Raw genomic sequence first — 20,321 nt, forward strand, 5'->3', positions numbered from 1 at the left:
TAATGCTTAGTGAACTACCTACCAGAGCATAAAGCAACCAAAACAAATGCTCTGGAAACAAGTAATATAAAACTGATCGTGCTGTTTTAAAAAACCCAAATGAACCAAAACAATCATGTACAAATGGTCACTAAAGCTTGGATTTTGTAGGCTGCTTTATTAAGAAGCCAAATGAATATTGACAGCCAGGCTGACTCTGTGAAAGGAGACTGCACCATCAGCCCTGGGGAGGAAGAATTTCCATCATGACCCTTGGGTGCCACTACTGAGGAGCAGGTGCCGACTAAAAATGGGAGGATTTCGAGTCCACAGTTGCTCCAAACTATGGTAACTAAAGAGAAAGCAGTGAATAGTGCAATAAATTATAGGGACAACTGTGTAGGGATGCTATCCATTTATTTTGAAATCTGATTGGCTGAAAGTGTTGCTATCTCTAATTGGCTTTATCCATTGTATAAAGACTGATGAATACAATTATGTGAATAACTGTTATAAATGGGCAACATAAAGTACTTCTTTGTAGTTAATTATAAATTTGCAGTTCTCAGAAGGCTAATCCCTCACTTCTACGTGGCCCAATGAATATCAAAGTGTTCTACATACGTGCTTCGTACCCACTGAACCATATTAAACAAGGATGTTTCAAGTAGGCAGCTTTACCGCTGAAGGCTTGTTTCCATGGGGAGGGCATTAGAAAGCTAATTTAAAAAAATAAAGACAAATATGTTTATGAGATATCATTGATATGCAAAGTTTTCCATTAAAAAGCAACAGACAGTTGATATACACCTCATTAAAGCTGAAACTGTCATTTTTAATGGCATAAACTTTAAAATATACCCAATCATCTGGAATCTACAGCTCAGATTATATTCTAAAGTGGGAAGCCATTTAGGCTAGTGGCGTTAAATTTATTTTTGCAGTACTGTCGTTTTGTATGAATCTATAGTGCTCTGCCATAGTTGGATAATTTCTGAATAAATATAATTAGGAAGAGTTTACTGAAGCACTGGATGTACAAGTGAGGACAAGCAAAATTTACCTCCTAAAATTGCTTTGGCTTAGGTATTTTTCTTTCATGTTAAAAATTGTATACCTCTCATTTTCTCAAAGAAAAAGACAGATGCATTTTATGAAGCAGAGAATACTCTTCAAAAGGAAACTTCACAATTTAACAATAAGTGGGAAATTACTTCTTGGTTCTTCTCTTTACACTTTCATATCATCCATTAAAACCCTTTCTAGTCACTTCTAATTAAAAACATATTCAACAGCTTCTTTAAACTTTGTTAAATAAATGAAAGTTTATTTACTTTTTGTCCATATGGGATTTTTTGGAGCAACTAATAAAGTTCTAAGGTGCAAACATGATAATTTAATATATGTATGACAGTTGTCTCTTCTGCAGAGACATGTATTTAGCTTTTTCGTGGTGCTACAATATGATGTAACGTACCCCAAGCCTTCTCAGACAGTGCTTGTACAGTTGTGATCTCTCCTTTTCAATAGTAACTAGTGGCTTCTAAAAGCGGTATGTGGCAATTTTAAACCAGGCTAAGGAAAAACTCAAAAAATTAAAAACAAGAAATCCTAGAGATATTTACATAAATTCAAGGTCAAGTAAAATTTGAATGCTTATGGGTTCAGTTCATCAGGATATCATTTTTTTTTTCATAAAATTTCATAAAGAATGATCAAATAAAACTTCTAGGAAACAAAAACTTAGCCCACTGGCCCTAGTACCACTCCCATAATGAAAAACAAAGTAGGCGATGGTCTCTCTCTTACCTAAGCCGCATACATCTGATACCCTAGTACCATTCCCATAATGAAAAACAAAGTAGGCGATGGTCTCTCTCTTACCTAAGCCGCATACATCTGATCACTTGGCCATATTATGGAAACTGTTACTTCCATCACCAGACATAAGAGTTCAGACGCCCCCGGTAGTTTTAATCTAAAAGCTCAGTCATCCTGTTCTTCCTGCTTTGTCAGCTTTTGTGGAGAGTTTTTCCCTTCTTCCCATTAGCAGAAATTTGGTTCACGCCGTTAAACAGTAGCACATTGTTTCCAAACTGCATATCAAGGCTGAAACACAATCTTCAGGTCCTGCAGCCATTCGTAAACCTCTTTAGCTTTGTTCTTGTGTAGAACATACAATGTCTGCAGAGTCCCTTGACTGAATGACAGCCTCTGAATGCCATTGTTATGTACTCACACAGAGAGATGTACAGAGAGGTACATACACAGAGGGAGGACATAGCGGTTGTAATAATGCGCACTGCTGGCTATTTTTCTTTAAAATGGGCTTAAGAATTTCCCCACAATTGAATATGAAGATAAGAAAATTTCATGTGCTTTCAGAATTCCATTGTGGCTTGCACTACTTATAAAATAGTCAGGGAAAGGGAGATTCAGGCGGCAGTTACCTAAGAGCAGCGGTCTAGGGTATGAGCATGGATCTAGCACAGGCCAAACATTTTGAAATCAAAAACTGAAAATGAAAAATTATTCTTCAGAGGGGTTCCAGTTTGAGTCTTACCATGATTACATAGTGAATTAAGAACTATTTAAAAACTCATTTGGGATATGAAAATTTATGAGATCATTAGCCTTTACTGAATCAAGAGGTGGAAAAAGCAAGAGGACAGGTAGACTTGAAAATAATAGAAGGGAGAAAGGGGGGGGGAGAGAGAGAGAGACAGAGAGAGGGAGAGAGAGAGAAGAGAGAGACAGACGGAAAGAGAGAGACCCTCAAAAGAGAGAGAGAGACAGAGACAGAGAGAGGGAGAGAGAGAGAAGAGAGAGACAGACGGAAAGAGAGAGACCCTCAAACCCAGAGGAAGCCAGCTGACTGCAGTGCAGCAAAAGCACAAGCACTATTCCAGACCATGGGCATGCTGTCACCCGACCCCTCACGTGGGGGAGGAGGGTGGGGAGAGGGAGAGGGGACACACAGGGCAGAAAAAGAACAAGGCACAAGACACGGAGAAGCGCCCACGTCTGAACAAACAAAAACCATCACACGCACTCACACATCAATAATCATAATGACTACACCATCCGTGCGTTAAGTCACTCATGCATTTCTGCCATCAATTTCAGAGCATGTGGTATCATATCAGGATTTGGCAGAGTGTTTGTTTGTTTGTTTGTTTGTTTTTTGGTTTTTTTTTTTTTTTGCATTGCTCAACATGCACACATAACACAGGATTCTTCCTGTCCAGGCCTTAAGGATGAGCTCCAAAAAACACAAATGCTCAAGATCCTTACTTATTCAAAGAAGATCCCTTATGTGAGCCTAGTCTAAACATCCCGTTCTTACACTTACATTTATCCTTTACCATCAATTAGAGCCTTAAAAACACATTGTGGCTAATTGCTGTCTGCTTTTCTTTTTGGAGAAAATCCATTTGATTTTGAATCATGCCCATGCACTTCTAACCTTCCAATACATGCTTATTCCAATCAGATATTGGTAAGAACAAACAATCAACATACATAAGCAACTGGTATAAACTTCATACATACTCTAGCAACACAAGCTTGAATAAAATATTTTAATGAGTCTTCAAAGGGAAAGCTTTAAAAAATTATTTTTCTTTTCCTTTTTATGAAAGAAAAGAGAAATATGGAAGGAAATATAGTATGAAAACTTTTAAGACCAGTAACATGGTCACAGCTGGTTGACCTAATATGTCTTGTCATTTAAGTTGCTAAGTTAGAAAACTACTTAACGTATTTCTAGGCCCAGATTGTCATAATGAACATCTCAAGATTATTTTCAAATGAACAGAAGTCAAATGGTTGCTGTACTGAAAAAGTTGGGGTTTGAGCCACAATTCACTAGAATAAAATTAGTTTTATATCTTTATCTCTTTGGAAATCTGGTGCCCTTCTTTGTAATTTCCACAAGGTTCTATTATCCTTTCTATCCTGACCAATGACATGGAAGATATTTCCCCCATCAAGTAACATTTTAAATATTACTTTGGCTTTCATTAAAGATTTCGGCTGTAGGCAAGAGCATGTGCTGTTCAAAATAGTGGTTGGAGCCCTTTGTAATGATGCTATGAAGATTTTGGACAAGTTGAAGAATGTATTTATGAATGCATTATATAGGGATCAGCTGTGACTATCACTTCTCTACTCCTCTGCTGTTAAGGAGTCCAGTTTAAAGTATGAAAATTATTTATCTATCTATATCTCTCTCTATATATCTAAAACAATAAGGCTATTCCTACTTCTTATATTTTCCCCCAAATTTCTTGGCTCTAGGTATGTTTCCCATGCACTGCCAGTCGATAATATCTTACTGAGGTATCACTGGCTTGAACACTGTCCCCAAACTAAGACTGTGGTTGCTTCTCACAATACATGAACATCTCCATTTTCTGCCACTGGAATGCTATAAAGTCCTATTCTAAGTGTCTCTTTATTATACCACAAAAAGAGATTATCTTCCCTTTCTCTCTCTCCAAAGAGAAAGACCTGGTTAAAAACAGTACCGTAAAATCAGGACTGGCCCCTAAATTAACTTCTCATTTTTCAGATCAGGGGTTAAATTTCCTACTTTGAATACCCTATCCAACTCCAAGACCTACATTCCCTAGCACCACCTAAGTGCATAAATTTTATTAAAGGGACTTAGAAAATAGAACTCTGGAGATTTAGGAAATAAATGATCAATATTTCTTCAAAGATCTCACAGAATTCAGGAATCTTATGGTGAGATTTGACCCTGTAGGAAGCTCAGAACTTAAAGTATCTTAAAAAGAATAGAACAAAATCTCTTGAACTACATTAAAATAACCTGAAAGCTCTGAGAATAATCAATAAAAGTCAGGTGGTGCTCAATTAATGATGAAACCTACAAATAACTAAGCTTAATGGAGTGCAGTGCCTGAGACGTAGCAAGCACTATGCGGCATTGCCTTAGAAAGTGGAAGCTTTATACCTAATTGATTTCTCATGATTGTCAGTGAACCTGGTCCCTTTAACTTGTTTTATGAACTTTTCCAATGACAGAAAAGGGCAGAGTGAAGTGAGAGTGGGGTGGGGAGGGATATATTCCTCTGTATCTAAGTTTGTTTTGCTTTCTCAGAATTCCTCATTGAGAAGTTCAGATATGGGGTGATCTGCCAAACATCAGGGCCTGGCCCTCAAGGATGGCTGACACAGGGCAGGTTTTACTTCGAGATTTCTTCCAACTGTAGGTCTCTTTAAGGAAGTCAGTCTGTGCTAGGAGATGTTTCTCTAAAAGTTGAATTAGCACTACAGGGTTGGCTGATCACTTCTTGTCATTTAAGTGACAGATTTCCACCCTCCACAACGTGTGAAGTGATTGAAGTAGGCCCTTTACCAAATAGTTCCCTTGGATTCAATTATTAAAATTCAGCCCATTTTTAAACTAACACATCTTTCTCTAAGCACAATCTTGGCAGGGCTAGATTTGAACTAAGTAATAAAGTAATATACAGATGAAACAGGATTCTCATTTTCTGATTGGAGAGACATAAAAAAGTTAATAGATCTATCCAAACCCAGTAAGTCATTGGTGAGGTGGGGAAAAGGAGATCATATTTCTTGATAACCCCTTCTGAGCTTCGCTCAATTTTTAATCACCTTTTGGTTAAAAACTTAAGCAGCTTTTCACTATTTTGACTATAAGACAGCCACACACCAATGACTTTTTAAAAGTCCCAGTTAATGCTGTTATAATTGACATACGGTATCATTCTCAGTTTAGAGATGTTTCTCAATGTGAGCACAAACTTGTATGAACTCAGAGATGAAGAGTGAACTGGCAAGGGGTGGTGTGGGTAAATACGATTAGGAACGTCATTAAAGTCCTAACCTTTTTAAAGACCAGTGACCTTTCTCATCTCTGTCTCATGAATTTAAACAGGAATATTCCTCCCTGACCTACTACTAAGTGACACAAAAGATTCTTCAAAATTTACTGGGAACTACGGCCCATAAACAAAGAAATCAAACGAGCCTTTAATTCAGATGCTACACTTTTTAGGCAAATATTAGTTTTTTGAAGCCCCACGTATTTCAAGGTTTGATGGAGTTTTATAAGTAAGGAGGACTCTGTGCAATGAAACTCCTGCCATTCCTGCCAGCCAGTGGTAAGGCGGCCTCATCTCAGACTGCAACCATCGGCTACTGAAACTCACAACAGAAATGACAAGACTCAACATCCTTTCAGCCTTAATATATTATAGTATATTTATGAGATCAGTCTACTTGAAACATGATTTCCCTTGAAGACTACATTCGGCCTCATCTCAGACTGCAACCATCGGCTACTGAAACTCACAACAGAAATGACAAGACTCAACATCCTTTCAGCCTTAAGATATTATAGTATATTTATGAGATCAGTCTACTTGAAACATGATTTCCCTTGAAGACTACATTTCTCTTTTTCCCAGGCTTGCCTTGCCTCTCAGCAGCGCTGAGAAAGTAGATAAACAGTAATGTGATACCAACCGTGAACTGCTGGTTCTGTCGTCGCCGTTGTGTCTACAGACGGGAACAGAGGATTGGAGGAAGGGAAGAGACAGGAGGAACGGCATGCAAAAAAAGGGAAAATGGAAAAAAATGGAACAGATAATATATGAGCAAGCTTTCAAAGAACATCGCGTGACAAGCAATAATAAATGAAAAGCAAAAAGCATTTGAAGTGAGTTGCACTGTTTTAAGACATGCCTTGAGCTCAAAGCTGCGAGCCAGTGAGGAAAACAGTAAATTTTCTGGTTCTGGGGGTCTTGCCAGGACACATGTATTTGCTAGTCAATAGTCAGGGAAACATGCAAAGTGATGAGAAACACCAGTGCAAACTCAGTGGCTGGTAGATGACTCTGAACGCATCAAGGCTCGGGACTGTGACAGAAAAGCTCAGTCAGAAGGCTGGTTAAACAATGGATTCATACATTCAAACATTGCCTTTGTTTTAACCCAACCCATCCGAGCGCTGGGGCCTCCGGACTGCCACTTAGGCATCACTGAATCAATCGCACTGTTAGGATTCTTTTCCTGCTTATGCTTAGGTGCCTGTAGATGAATACACAGTTTCCAGTTTCCCATCCAGTGTTTTATTTCAGCAGAGTTTAGCTGGAAAGTTCAATTAACTGGGAGGCCATGACAATGAACATGTTCAAGGTTTTCACAGATTAGTTTCTGTACACACACACACACACACACACACACACACACACACACACACACACACACATTCTTCACTCTTGCTCTTAATGTTATACTCTAAAAGCAGAAGCCTTTCAGGAAAACACCCAAGTCTACACAGTCTGCCACATGACACTTCTAATCATACGGCATTCCAAAAATTTAACTTTCCAGCCATCCCTTTGCTTGCAATTCAGAATCACGTTCACTGTCGTGAGCTGCCAGCAGTCCTGCCTTCGTGGTTGGATTAGGAGATAGCGTGGTTATTTTTTTCATTGCTAGATGAACTTGATGTGGAAGAAAATGTGGTTTATCTCCTTTTTCTTCTATTTCTGATGCTGTTCAAGTTTCCTCCTTCTCCCGGGCTTCTAAACCAGGCCTGCTGTACCTGCTCCTCTTCACAGGAAATTCCTCCGAGGGGCTCAAGGAATTTTCTCTTTATTTTTGGCTAGAGGGGAAGTGGGATAAATAAAACATCTAACAAAACGCAAGACGCCATTCTTTTTCCAGAGTCATTTTAACACCAGTCTTCTAGCCAGCTTCCTTCCAACATCAGCCCATCTGGCCATGCTTTCGTTTTCAGTCCTGCACCTCTCCAGCATGTTCCTTCCATCCTCTTCCGGCCAGAAGAGAACTGTGACACTGAGACACAAGCTAGTCATCTCCACTCAAAAGCTGGTGGCTGAAGTAGGATTCTGCATTAAAAGTGCAAGTAGTTCCCTGACCTTCCTTTTAATGCAGCTATTTAGCTGGTAACTGTTTTCATGAGTTCTGGAGACTCTACAAGCCTCTTTTGGACTTGACACAGGCAATGTTTAAATGCACTGGAACATCAAACTTAACATTTTTGGGGGGTCAAATGAGCCTGGTGCTTCTGATTTATAAGTATGACACATGAATTCACACCGGCGTTCCCCTTCAGTTGGCATTCTTTCCTCAGGACCCTATACCATCAAAACTTAGAGCCCTTCTAAAGAGCCAGAATTAACCAGAAGTCTGAGAGGCCAATGCAGCTTAATATAACTGATGGCTGAGTTTCTAAAGAATAAATGAAGGAAAGAAAAACATAAAATACACTGCATAAGAACACAATACTTACTTACAAGTCAAGTCTGTGTGCATAAAATAGCAGTAAAAAACAATATAGGAAATTGTACAGTTGAAACACACTCTACACCAGATTCTCCTGACACAGATGACACATCTCCTTAGTTGAAACATCCAAGCCCAGCATTAGTTGCAATACTTTAAATTTGAGGGGCAAAATCAAATGCACATTTGTACGGAAACACTTACATGCATGTATTACATTTTGTAAACAGACATTGGCTCCTTTCCAAAAGAAAAGCAACAAACGCTTTGGCTCATTATTTTTGTAGTAGCACTTCTAATATGCTTTTTTTCCCACCAGGTAAATAATTAGTATAAAATGAAAGAAAGGGGGTGGAGCAAAACCTAAGGATTAGAGTCCTTAAAAATAATATCTGAGTATTAACCAATGACCTCAATTTGCTCTCTTCTTACATCACAACATTATGTCAGCCTTAAGATGAAATTAAATCAAGTGAAGCTAGGCGTCAGTTCCTATGTGGGCACCAGAAAACAAATGAAGGAAAGTTCACAGTGCATCTTGCTTCCCCATTCTGGGGATGGGAAATCCATCAATTGTACCCAAAAGGGGAGGAAAAGGGATGCTGAGAAGGAAAAACACATTCTAAAACAGTTAAAAGCAAACATATGTTCAAGTCAAATACCATAGTTCTTGCAGCTGGAAATGGCAAAACCATGATCAGCAATAGAGGAGACTGCAGCAGAAATGCAGGTTGGCTACAAAATTTAGAATAAGATTGAGGGTGTATGTGGAGAGTTACTGACTCCATTTCTCTCAGAGCATCAGGTATGCAACCTAGACAGAGGCTATTTCAAGTAAAGAATTAGGAAAGAATTCTGTAGAAATGACTTTGTGCTTCCCTGCAGGAGAGCACTATGACAGAATCTAATTCTCCTTCATAATTGCATTATGACTTCATGCAGAAACCACAGACACCCTGGCTCTGTAGTGAGTGCAGCTCTGTGAAGTAGGATTTATTAAGGCATCTTAATCAGATGACTGGAAAAATGTGTGGGCCCATCCTGTGAATCAACTTGTGGGTCATCATATTGTTTGATAACATTCTAAGTGTACAGGCAAATGGCAAATAGTAAATTTCCAATATAAGTTTTAAAGACTGTAATTAGCTTGAAAAATGAGAGTGCCTAATTGCCTTAATAAAGGCTTTTTAAAACTTCATTTTGTTGCTGCCTTAAAAAAAATAATCTATAAGCTAGTCCTGTGAGAAAAATAGGTCACAAAAAGTTGACTTGGACTTACGGTGGTGCTGGCTTATGAAATTAAAAAGGCCTAGCTGAGCTATTGTCTCTATTTTAATTTTAATTACGATGAGGGCAAATTTATTGTACATTTATTTTATATGACCAACAAAAAACAATCTCATGTTCTTGCAAACCCAGTAAGTATGTATGGTTATAATAGTTACTCTCTAGCTGTTTTACGAGTATAATCAAATAAGGTATCCAAGGAAGGGCCCTGCACTGTTACTTGAAAGATGCATATTTCACTACATATTGACTTCTCAGTCTCCCAGACCTACAGTTTATGAGATCCTATCTAGAATAAATGAAACATCACATATATTTTATGTTGCAGTATAAGACATTTACAAATGAAAAAGCTCTGACAACATGTGAAATTAGAGACTCTAGCTATTTAACCAGGTAGCCAAAAAAAAAAAAAAAAAAATTTCAAGGTGCCAGGGAATAGTAATTTTGTTTGTTCAGATAATTTTTTTCCTCACACAGCTGCGGTCTTGTAGTGAGAGTGAGTTGATATCTAAGAGCTCAGAAATCCTCATGATGTTTCAGCAAGTTCATCGAAAGCCGATGGCATCCTTTGTTACCACTCCTGTTCCACCAGTAACCAGGTAGCCAAAAAAAAAAAAAAAAAAATTACTGAAAGGCAGCTGGGCAATATTTAGTTGAAACAGTCATGTGTAAGCTCCACTGTGGCACATTCTAATCCTTTCATATGGATTCTCTCCAACTTAGAATTGTTCATTGAGTGTGACAGACTGGGGGTTTAAAACTAATCCATAAATTGGTCCATGGTCTCAAACACAATGGGTGCCATAAATGAAAATGAAAATCCTAGAACAAAATTAAATTCACAACCTTAAATACTTTTTCTTCCCCAATTTATCTGTGGTGCTCTTGCTTTACCATGCACAGGTTCATTGCAAGACTGCATTTTGGGGTGTGTGTGAGTAGGGTGTACATTAAAAAAATGCACAGTGTAATAATCCAGAGAACCCAATCTACTTGAAAGCAGAGCTTAATTGTGGAGAATTTAAATTCTCCCATTTTGATTGTCATAAGCTTAAATGAAAGTATACTAAGCAGTCCAGACATATTTTAATACACTTTTGCCTGGTGTATTTTCTTAACTAAAGTCAATAAGGAGCAAATGGGTTTTCTTAATTGAATTCCTCATCAGTTTGTGTTATAGAAGTGCTTTAAATCTAGACACTAGGGCAAGCAAGGAATTCCCCTGACAATTTTATTTTCATAGTTGTGCTGTGCTGGCCAATATATATTAACTATAGTTTTTTTTCTTTCTTTTTGTTTTTATTCCAACTTATTTGAAATCTATTGAAAGCAAAAATAAACTCTGGAAAATTAAACTTTTAAATTTATTTCCTACTGGTTTCTTGGTTAATTTTCTTTCCATCTATGTCATGCTTTAATTAAACTCTCATTTCTTAGGGATGAGAGAAGTGGACAGGAACAAAACGAAAGCTCGTGGCCCAAATAGGAGAGCCATAAAAAAGCTCTCTTCCTTTTTAATGTCATCTCCCCTTGAGTGGAGACATTGTGTGCCACAGAAGAGCAGGAAGGGGAGTTGATTTTTTTTTTTGTTAAGCAATTTCAAGTTTTGTTAAAAGCGTCTTCAGAATTGTTCACTGGTGCTGCTGTGCCCCTGAGATATTTTCATTTGCAAACCAGATGTTCTGCAAAATAACAGAAATCTGTATAGTGGTTTCATTTAACAAGGAAAACAATTCCTATATCCTGTTGTGTGTGAATGCCTGGTGGAGGGAGGGACAGATAGGGAGAAGGTACAGAGGAGGGCAGGAAAAGAAGTGGGTTTTACAAGGAGGGTTGTGACAGAAAGAGGGAAAAGGCTCTGTAAATAGCAAATATTTGTCTTGTGTAAGATATGGGAGGGCTGGGTCCTTCCACCAAGTCCTTTATGGCCCACTACCCAGATAGCACCAAGTATCACTTTCTAATCCTGAGAAACCTGTATCGATGATATTATTTATATGCACTGTTGATAAATCGTTAGTATGGAAATATGTCACGTCCTTATCTCCAAGACTATTTTAAAGATAAAGAGCATACCATTGTGGAAATTATGATAGACGCATTAGAAAAAAAAATCTCATTCACTTCCCGTATCTTATTCTTTTTTAAAAAAATGTGGAATCAGATGACCTTCATCACTATAATATTCTAATTCTTCCATTCCCTCCAAAATCAATATGGGTCAAAAACTGGTGGGCTACAATGCTATTTGTAACAGGTTTAGAATGATCAGCAATACTCAGGACAGTATTAAAAAAATGGACATGTACTTTTTGGAGCAAAAACTTGAAAAGGTAGCTCATTATGTAAAAGGCCACTCATGGCTATTTACTAGTGCCATAATATTGTTCTTGTCACCAGGCATACTGTCATATTAGGAACACTTGATAAGTATTCAATAAGTCATGAGTGCAAAACAGTATTAATGGAGTAGATGCTAACTCTATAAAAAAGGCAATTTAATAAACAGTCTAGGTTGAAAGATATGTATTTCCTAGAAACAACGGCTTAATCTGCCTTGATCATAAATATACACAAAATGCACACACACTGAAGATAGATGCTTGAAGTAATGTTGGACCTTCACGCTTTATTTCCAAAATGCCCTCTTCTCTTATTCACATTCTACCCATTCTTTGATGGCACAGACCAAAGCACACTTCTCCTGCGATGCTCTGCTCAATCTTCTATGGCACTTCTGCTGTGCCACTGAACCTCCCCAGCTGCATGGTGTCTCCTATTGAGTTACAATGTGAATAACCTACTCTCTCAACTGCATTTTAAGGGATTCACAGAGCCTTTCGTCTCCATAGGCACTAGCATGGTGCTGTACATATATTATGGGTGCTCAATAATGTTGTTGAACGCACGCCTAAAAGCAGTCCAACTTATACTCCTTGCCCCATGCAAATATCAATTGCACGAAGTAGGAATCATTAAACTAAGACCCTGGAGTACAGACGGCTCTATGTGGAGCAAAGCTCTTTATTATAATTTAGATGGTCATGCCACAGATTACATCTTAAGCACAGGTGTACTTCGTTCCTTTGTACCTAAGAAACTGAAAACATGTTTTATGGTGTTGAGTTTCCCCACTTCGGCATATTCTACAAATATCATTGAAGGATGAGGTGGGTACAAATATCTGTACCCACTTTCTTTATTTATGTGATATAATCCACATTACAGATAAAAAAAGCTTATGATATCAGACTATGAAAGCCAAAATATAACAATGTGGGCCTGGGGGTAGGAATCATTTCCTCCAAGGTATATTGGTTTTTGAGTGCTTAGATACCAACGAGAAAAACCTTGTTGTTTTCTTTTCCAGGAAACACAAAATATTTAATTGGATATGTACTTTAAAAAGGAGAAAAACTCATTTAGAAATGACCTACTTCATTCTTATGAAAGGATTTTTAAACGTGTTTCAGAATTTGGCCCTATAGTTATTCATTTCTTATTCCAAGGTGGTCACAATTTTTAAATTTATGACAGTCACATGTATAGTGTGACCTACAGGTTGAACTCCTCCTGTCCTGAATTTTGTACTTCAGCTGTTAAGGGTGTTTAAAACCAGAGCTATTGTACCCCTTGTCAGGCATCTAACTCAGGATGCAACCAGGCAGGAACAATACAATATCCACATCAACTAGGGATGAAAACACTAAATGTTTTTCTAAGATGATTATAGGAAAAAGCTTGATCCAACTGGGAGACAGGGGCCAAAGCTATCACCAAACACAGAAACAGGTAATTTTATGTATACCTAATACACAGAGTCAACTACAAAGAAATTTGAAAACAAAGCAAAACAAATGCCCCCCCTCCTTGGCACCCCTCCCAGTATGGCAATAGCTCTTTCTAGCTTCTGAGAGGCATCTGCATGAAGGACTCTTACCCGGGGTAATGGCTGGCTGTCTTTGTATTTTAACAGAGGATTCTGGGGCTAATTTAAATTACGTAGTTTGGTTTTCCATATTACAGCATATATCTTCATGAATGAAACCACATGGACAATTTGACATAATAAAAAGAAAACAAATGGAGTTGAGGCTTGCCAGCAGCAATAGTTGAAACAGCTATATATGGTCAGAACATTAACATACATGAAAGATTACAGAGACACTGAGGAATCTCGTGGCAATTCACAACAAGGCTCTCAATGGCTCCCAACTTAATTTTATCCCCCAAACTGTTTTTTATTTGAAAATAAATTCTGATGATATTAATGGCTTAATAGCTGTAAAGCCCATAACAATGTTGATATGGCAAATTGACATTGAATATTCCTTTCAATACTTTAAAGACTGCAAAAATTTCTCCCTAGATAAGGCTACTCTTAGATACGTGTCTTCACACGTGTCACTAGACTTGTTCCACGCAGGGCCCACAGGAGGCAGAAAATGTGCTGTGCCTCCCATCTGTGAGGTCTATGACTGTGGGTGGGCAAAGCAGAGTCAGATTGGGCTTACAACTCCTCTCTCTGGAGGATCTCCAGAATGAAGCTTTAACATGTTTTGAGGGAGTCAGGTAACACGAACAGAATAACAGTCTGCCTCCCTAACAAGGGGAGCAATTCAATTATCCTGGTTATAGAAGATAAAAGATAACACTGGAATACTTCCATTCAGAGAAGTCAAAAATCAACTATGACTTTTCAAATTCAAAGATATTTTTCTATTGCATTTCTATGTTTTTCTTGTAATGAAACTCTGACCTGGGGAAGGGGTTTCAGTTATTGCATTTGACTTAGAGAAAAGAAATAGATGACTATGGACTTCTTCCTCTTTTTTTCTTTTTTTTTTTTAAAGCTCAGGCTTTATGTTACTGTCATTGGATTTGGCTGTTGAAGCTTTTAAGGCTAATGCTGGCTGTAATGTACCAAACAGTGTAAGAGGGGAGAGGAGTGGAAATTAATTTAGCTTTCCATTTGTCAGGATTCAATCTGGGAGATTTTTTAGGAGCCAATCTAAATCTAGGGGATAGCCTGGACCTTTAAAATGGGACATAGAATCATTCAGCTCCATAACCTTTAATCTGTTTAGAGAAAGGAGGAAATGTTAAATTCTACAAGTGTACTTTCTGGGCAAGATAAATATATATAAGACTGCTTGTTAAGACACAGTAAGCCTGTAAGATCACATCCATTAAGGTAACGGATCGTACAATGTTGTTTTAGGAGCAATTTTAGTTTAACTACTCTTGGGTGTGCTAGTGAGAATCTGGGCATTCATTACCACAAATGCATTTTATGTGTAGAGAGGATTCAACTGCTAACATCAAGAGGCTAAAGTGCACCTCTGAGATCATCCCACATTACCTTGAGCTGAGGGGCCAGGAGCAGAGAGAAAGAAGCAAAGACAAGTTCCTATTAAAGGCACCTTTCATGTGGACAGCAATATAGCATTGTTTATTTTTTAAATTTCCTCTTAAATGGAGTGTCTGCAGTCGGGACCGTGATAACAGTGAGTTGTAGCTGTTTGAGGACATAAGATTAGCTTTAGTCTGGAGTGAAGGATTAAGAGCTGTGAACTGAAGTGATTCTGCTGAGTTGCGGAGATTGATTGTGAGGGGGGAGGAGTTCAGGGAGTGCTAAGAAAGGTCTTTTAAAAAGCCTAAGCTAGTGAGAAGGCCAGCTGCAAATGAAAAGTGTTGTTCCATATTAAAGAGAAATGTGGTGTTTATACACTGAGTGAATCAGGCCTCGACTGCCATAAATTGTAAACCTGGATAGCTACCTAGATGGAACTTTGTACAATGAGTGGTAATAAGGGCTGGCTCATACCTGGGCAACTTCTGCAAAGACAAAACAGACTGCTGAAGGGTTTTCTTAAAGGGTTAACATAGGTAGGGCAGTGGAGAATTAGGGGATGTAATTTACACTGACATCCAAAAGGCCTTTCGCAGGGAACTTTACGAAAACCTAGTAACAAGAGCACAAGTCTGATTCCCTTTACAAACTGGAGAAGAGGTAAGAAATCATAGCATGGTTGCTCTGGAAACCAGAGTTAGGAAGAAGCATCTTCGATATGCTTATGAATGATACAGAAAATGGGAGGAATCAGTTCACTATGCTGACAACCTGAGTACTTAAGAAGTAGAAGGAACTAACAAAGAGCTAAAACAGAAACACACACAGACAGGGATTTAGGTAGCAGTGTGAATGGAGCTGTTTAGAGTAAGACACAAAAACCAATTGATGGATTTTCAGAAGATTTTAAATTAAGTGCAGGCACTGATGGTTTTGCAACCAACGTTTAGAAAAATCCTCAATAGTGGCTTATTTAAGGGGGTTTTCTTTGTCCCACTTAATAGGCAGAAAGGTGAAGAAAACTGAGATTAAACAGTGTATTGTTATATTTCATCAATTGATGATGCCTCTCCCTAACTGAACACTTTGAATTTTTGTCATCTCCATCTCGTCAACTCCTGTGAAAATTGAAAATGTCTCCAGAAAGTCAACGTAAAGGATAGCTGCCATATCTAGGGTGCTAAAGAGGAGCCGAACATGAAGGGTGGTGAGTAAAATATTCAGTGTTTATGAAGAAGTCCAGCGACATGATTGTATACCAGGGGACATGGTTTACAAAGACCTTGCAGTCTTGCCAGATAACGGAATAAAGTGGAAAAGCTACTTTTCCCAGATTTTTTTTCCCCCCCTCACAGAATCATTACTTTCACATGTTTCTATGGTAGGTAGCTATAAACAGTGGTTGAGAAAAGGGTGATCTAAGGAAATCCTGCATGTCAAATTGACATGGTGCAACCGTGAGCTGTCCTACTTCGATAGGCAGAAGAAACTCCAGGTTCCCAGACAAGTCACAGAATCATTACTTTCACATGTTTCTGTGGTAGGTAGCTGTAAACAGTGGTTGAGAAAAGGGTGATCTAAGGAAATCCTGCATGTCAAATTGACAATGGTGCAACCGTGAGCTGTCCTACTTCGATAGGCAGAAGAAACTCCAGGTTCCCAGACAAGCAACTTCAAACAATATGAGGGAGCCACTGGGTACCAGGAAGAGGATGGATGGTATGCCATCTCCCTCAGCGCCGGTTAGAAACAAGAGACAGTGAAACTCATTTTGAGTAAGAGTTTCAGACAGTTCACAGAGATGAAGCCACAGAGTGGGAACCACTGTGTCTGCTTCTTCCACCCTCCACCATGTCACTGGGGGCAGGGGGAGGGGTGTGAGTGCTCAGCATGGGAGAGACAGTGACTCCCTCTGATCTGCCACTACCCAGGCAACATGAACAGGTAGTAACACTGTCAGCAGGTACGCTCTGGAGCAGGAAGGATGACTATGCATTCAGTAGCATGGCCCAGATAGGCATGTTAAAGTTAGCTGTGTGTATTTTCCTCCATATGGATTAAGATGAAATTAAGACAAGGACAAGATCCAAAGCCACAATACTTACCATTTCATCAACTGTGGCTAAGCAGAAGCTACCGGCGTGTTCTTTAGTAGCCAGGATGCCATTTTCCCTAGTGTTTGGTTTTGAACGGTGATGCTTAAAAAAGAATTCCCTTATGCATAAGCTGTAAAATATCTGATCTGTTAAATGCTTAGATGTTAAAGATTTTAAAAGGTCCTTAAGATTCAACTTAAGAACATCGTATCTAATGTCTTCGGAGTTCCACAATAAAGGAACAATTAAATCCCAAGGATTTAAAGGGAACTTTTAGGCCTCTTTTTATACATACCAGAAAGACAATATACATTCAGGACATTTTCAATGGTAATGAAGGTACCATACCTGTGATGGTGGTAAGGATGGTGGTGGTGGTGGTGGTGGTGGTGGTGGTTGTTGTGGGAGGAGGGATAGTTGTGGGGGGATCTGGATAAAAAAAAAAAGGAAAATCAAACCCACAATGCTGAACACAACAATGATCAGTAATGACAAAACAAAGGCATGAGGACACTGAGATGTTTGTTTGATGACTTCCTCCTTTAAACCCAAAAGTTCTTTCCCTCCAAAGATTTACGTCTTATAATTACATCCCAAAGCCTTAGTTGTAAGAGCTAAGACAAGAAGAAAAGAGATTTTTTATTAATGAAATGAATTAGGGATAAGGAGATGGGAGGTAAAGAAGGGAGGAAAAACCAAAACATAGGACACTCCCCACCCCAACCAGATTTCAAAGGTGAAGTTAAATCAACTCAGCACCAAGAAGGCACAATGGTTGTCATTTCATTTATACTTTGAGAGATGGGAGGAAGGGGGAGGAGATGGCACTGCTCTATTTAAAGGGCTCCTATCAGCCAAGGATGAGTGTGCCCTGCACACTTGCTCTCTGTGACTGTTAACTTCATTATTCTCCATCAATATAGCCCAGCAGGAAGCAAAACTACTTCTATACTTGTAATAAACACAAAGAAGAGAGAATGTCACCACTAAATATCAAGTTCCAGGCATGTGAGATTTTGCCGAGATTTTATTTTTTAAAAGTCAATAAATTTTACAACTTATAAATATTAATAAGTTGCCTTTGCTCATGTTAAAAGCTTGACCTAAGTGGACTACAATGATAAAACTGAAAGAATGTTTTCCATCTTGTAAACAAGAGAACTGAATACAAAGGAGGCTCAACCCTCAAAGCCAGGAACATGGTGGGGAACCCTCTGTCAGATATTTGATACACTGTATATTCTTCTATCATCTCAAAAATTATTTAGGGATAAGGGAAGGGCAAATATGAAAGAGAAAAAAAAATTCTAAGCCCAAATGATCAAACTGAATGTGTTAAATTGTCAGCAAGACTTTGAACTCAGCAATCATTCTGCTATAATAGAGCATAAGACGATTTGAAGGCTTTTGATTTTAAATTTTATCTAAAGCACATCAACTTTTTCTCCCTGACACATCTGGTGTCCTTTTATCTTGAAGTGAGCTCTCAGATTGTCTAATTAATACATCAAAACTTTAATTATATACTGCACCTTTATTGGGTCTGGCACAACTTCCTGAAAGTTATGAAAACATTATTTTGGTGCTTGGTTGCAAGGTTTGCTTAAAATGATTCCCACCATCAATCGATAATCCAAGGTTTTAATTTTCCTCACAAACTGCTTCTTTCACACAAATATACAAATTTGTTAGAGAGGAATCAACAACAAATAGTTCTGTTTTATGGGAGACTCTGCTCCTGTAAGTTGGGGACACATGCAGTTTAAACTATTGTTAAAGCAGCCTCACATGAATCCAAAAAGGATTCCATTAAAAAAAAATCTCATTCTCCTCCAAGAGGTAGAAATGATTAAATTAGTAATTTTAAACTTCCTTTGTGAAAGGAGAAGAGGATGAGAAATACTGTAATTCAGGTAGTATGTTCAGTCTTGCTTCTTGGCACTTTTTATGGAGGCCACAGGCGGGGAAGCATTCTGTGACAACTCGTTTGGATGCACCTCCACCTGCTGCAGGGGCCGGTGCAGATACAGGTGGACCGAGTGCACTGACCCCTGAGCCCAGCATTGAAGATATCCCGCTGCCTCCTCTACACAACGGAACTGTATCCAGAGAGACACCTGCCACCCAGCCTGGGGTCAGTTAATGTGGTTTTTCTGTTTTGCTTGAATTACAATATTTACCACTGAAAAGAGACATTTATTCCTGGGAATCTTCCCCTGATATACTATAATCCAGTTTCTCTACCTATTTCTAAAAGTATTAGCACTAAGTGTGTGATATGCACAATACAATAAAAGCAGATCTGAAGGTGATCTGAACACATGATTATGAATCAAGGGGTGGGCCAGACGAAGGAAGGCAGACTTCAGAGAAAGGTCACCAGTCTCTCTCATTTTGTGAAAAGCATACACTTTAATTATCTTCATCACTACTGGGGGAGCTGGTAACTGTTGTCCTTCACATCTGGCTCAAGTGACCTGAATGAATTAGATTCCATTAACAGGTAAACCTCCATGCTTAGATCATTTCTGGCAATAAGAGCAATGTGAGGCCACTGTTTAAGAAAATATAGAGTTGGTGCTAATGAGCTGCATTTGACACGTACAGGTTAAAAGAACAAAACCAAGTGGGGCTAAGGCACTAACCAGCTAGATTCTTCAAAGCACAAAAGTTACTTCCACAGAATTAAACATATTAGGGCCATGTCAACTTTTAGTTCATAAAGTGCTTCAAAAATTACTGTAGTAGTACAATAAATCAGCTTTGAAAAGAAAATCTACCTACCACTTTCCCAAATTGCTAGAATATTTTATTAATAGACTAGCAATGCCTCAGGTTAGTATTCTAGCCTGTCATTCCCAGTACTGCTACTGGCACAGATTAAGAGAGGTAGGTAGTATATTGTAGATCTATCGAACTCCTAGACAAGGATAGGGGTACTACGTTGGGTTAGGGAGACACGTGTACGTAGCTATGTTTGTCTAAACAGGTGTATCTTGGCTTTCAAATAATGCACTCTGGCCCAGATAGTTAATTCCAAAAGGACAGTCATATATTGGAGGGAACTGTTCTTTTGGAAAGCAGTGAGAATAACAGGAATTGTAAGAAAGACAAATTTTGGTGTGGACTTTAGAGTGAAAGTGTCATGGCTCTAAAGCATATTTTTTGGACCTTTTGAACTTGGGCAAAGTCATATGACTTTTCTAAGCTTCATTTCATCACCTGTAAAATGAGATGATGATAATGCTTACCTCATGGTATTATTGTGGAGGTTAGATGAGATTACATGAGAAAAA

At 38.5% G+C, this 20,321-nt stretch overlaps 1 protein-coding gene across 1 annotated transcript in view; it reads right to left on the reverse strand.

Moving 5' to 3' along the window:
• Window positions 1–20,321, reverse strand: part of CADM1 (cell adhesion molecule 1) — a 64,781-nt gene that overhangs the window by 18,061 nt on the left and 26,399 nt on the right. Inside the window, exon 7 of the mRNA XM_008575092.1 lies at window positions 6,499–6,531. Coding sequence (XP_008573314.1) covers window positions 6,499–6,531 — 33 coding nt within the window. The remainder of the gene's footprint in view (window positions 1–6,498; window positions 6,532–20,321) is intronic.

The sequence above is a fragment of the Galeopterus variegatus genome, unplaced genomic scaffold (assembly GCF_000696425.1).
Source record: "Galeopterus variegatus unplaced genomic scaffold, G_variegatus-3.0.2 Scaffold1131, whole genome shotgun sequence".
Classification (NCBI taxonomy): Eukaryota; Metazoa; Chordata; class Mammalia; order Dermoptera; family Cynocephalidae; genus Galeopterus; species Galeopterus variegatus.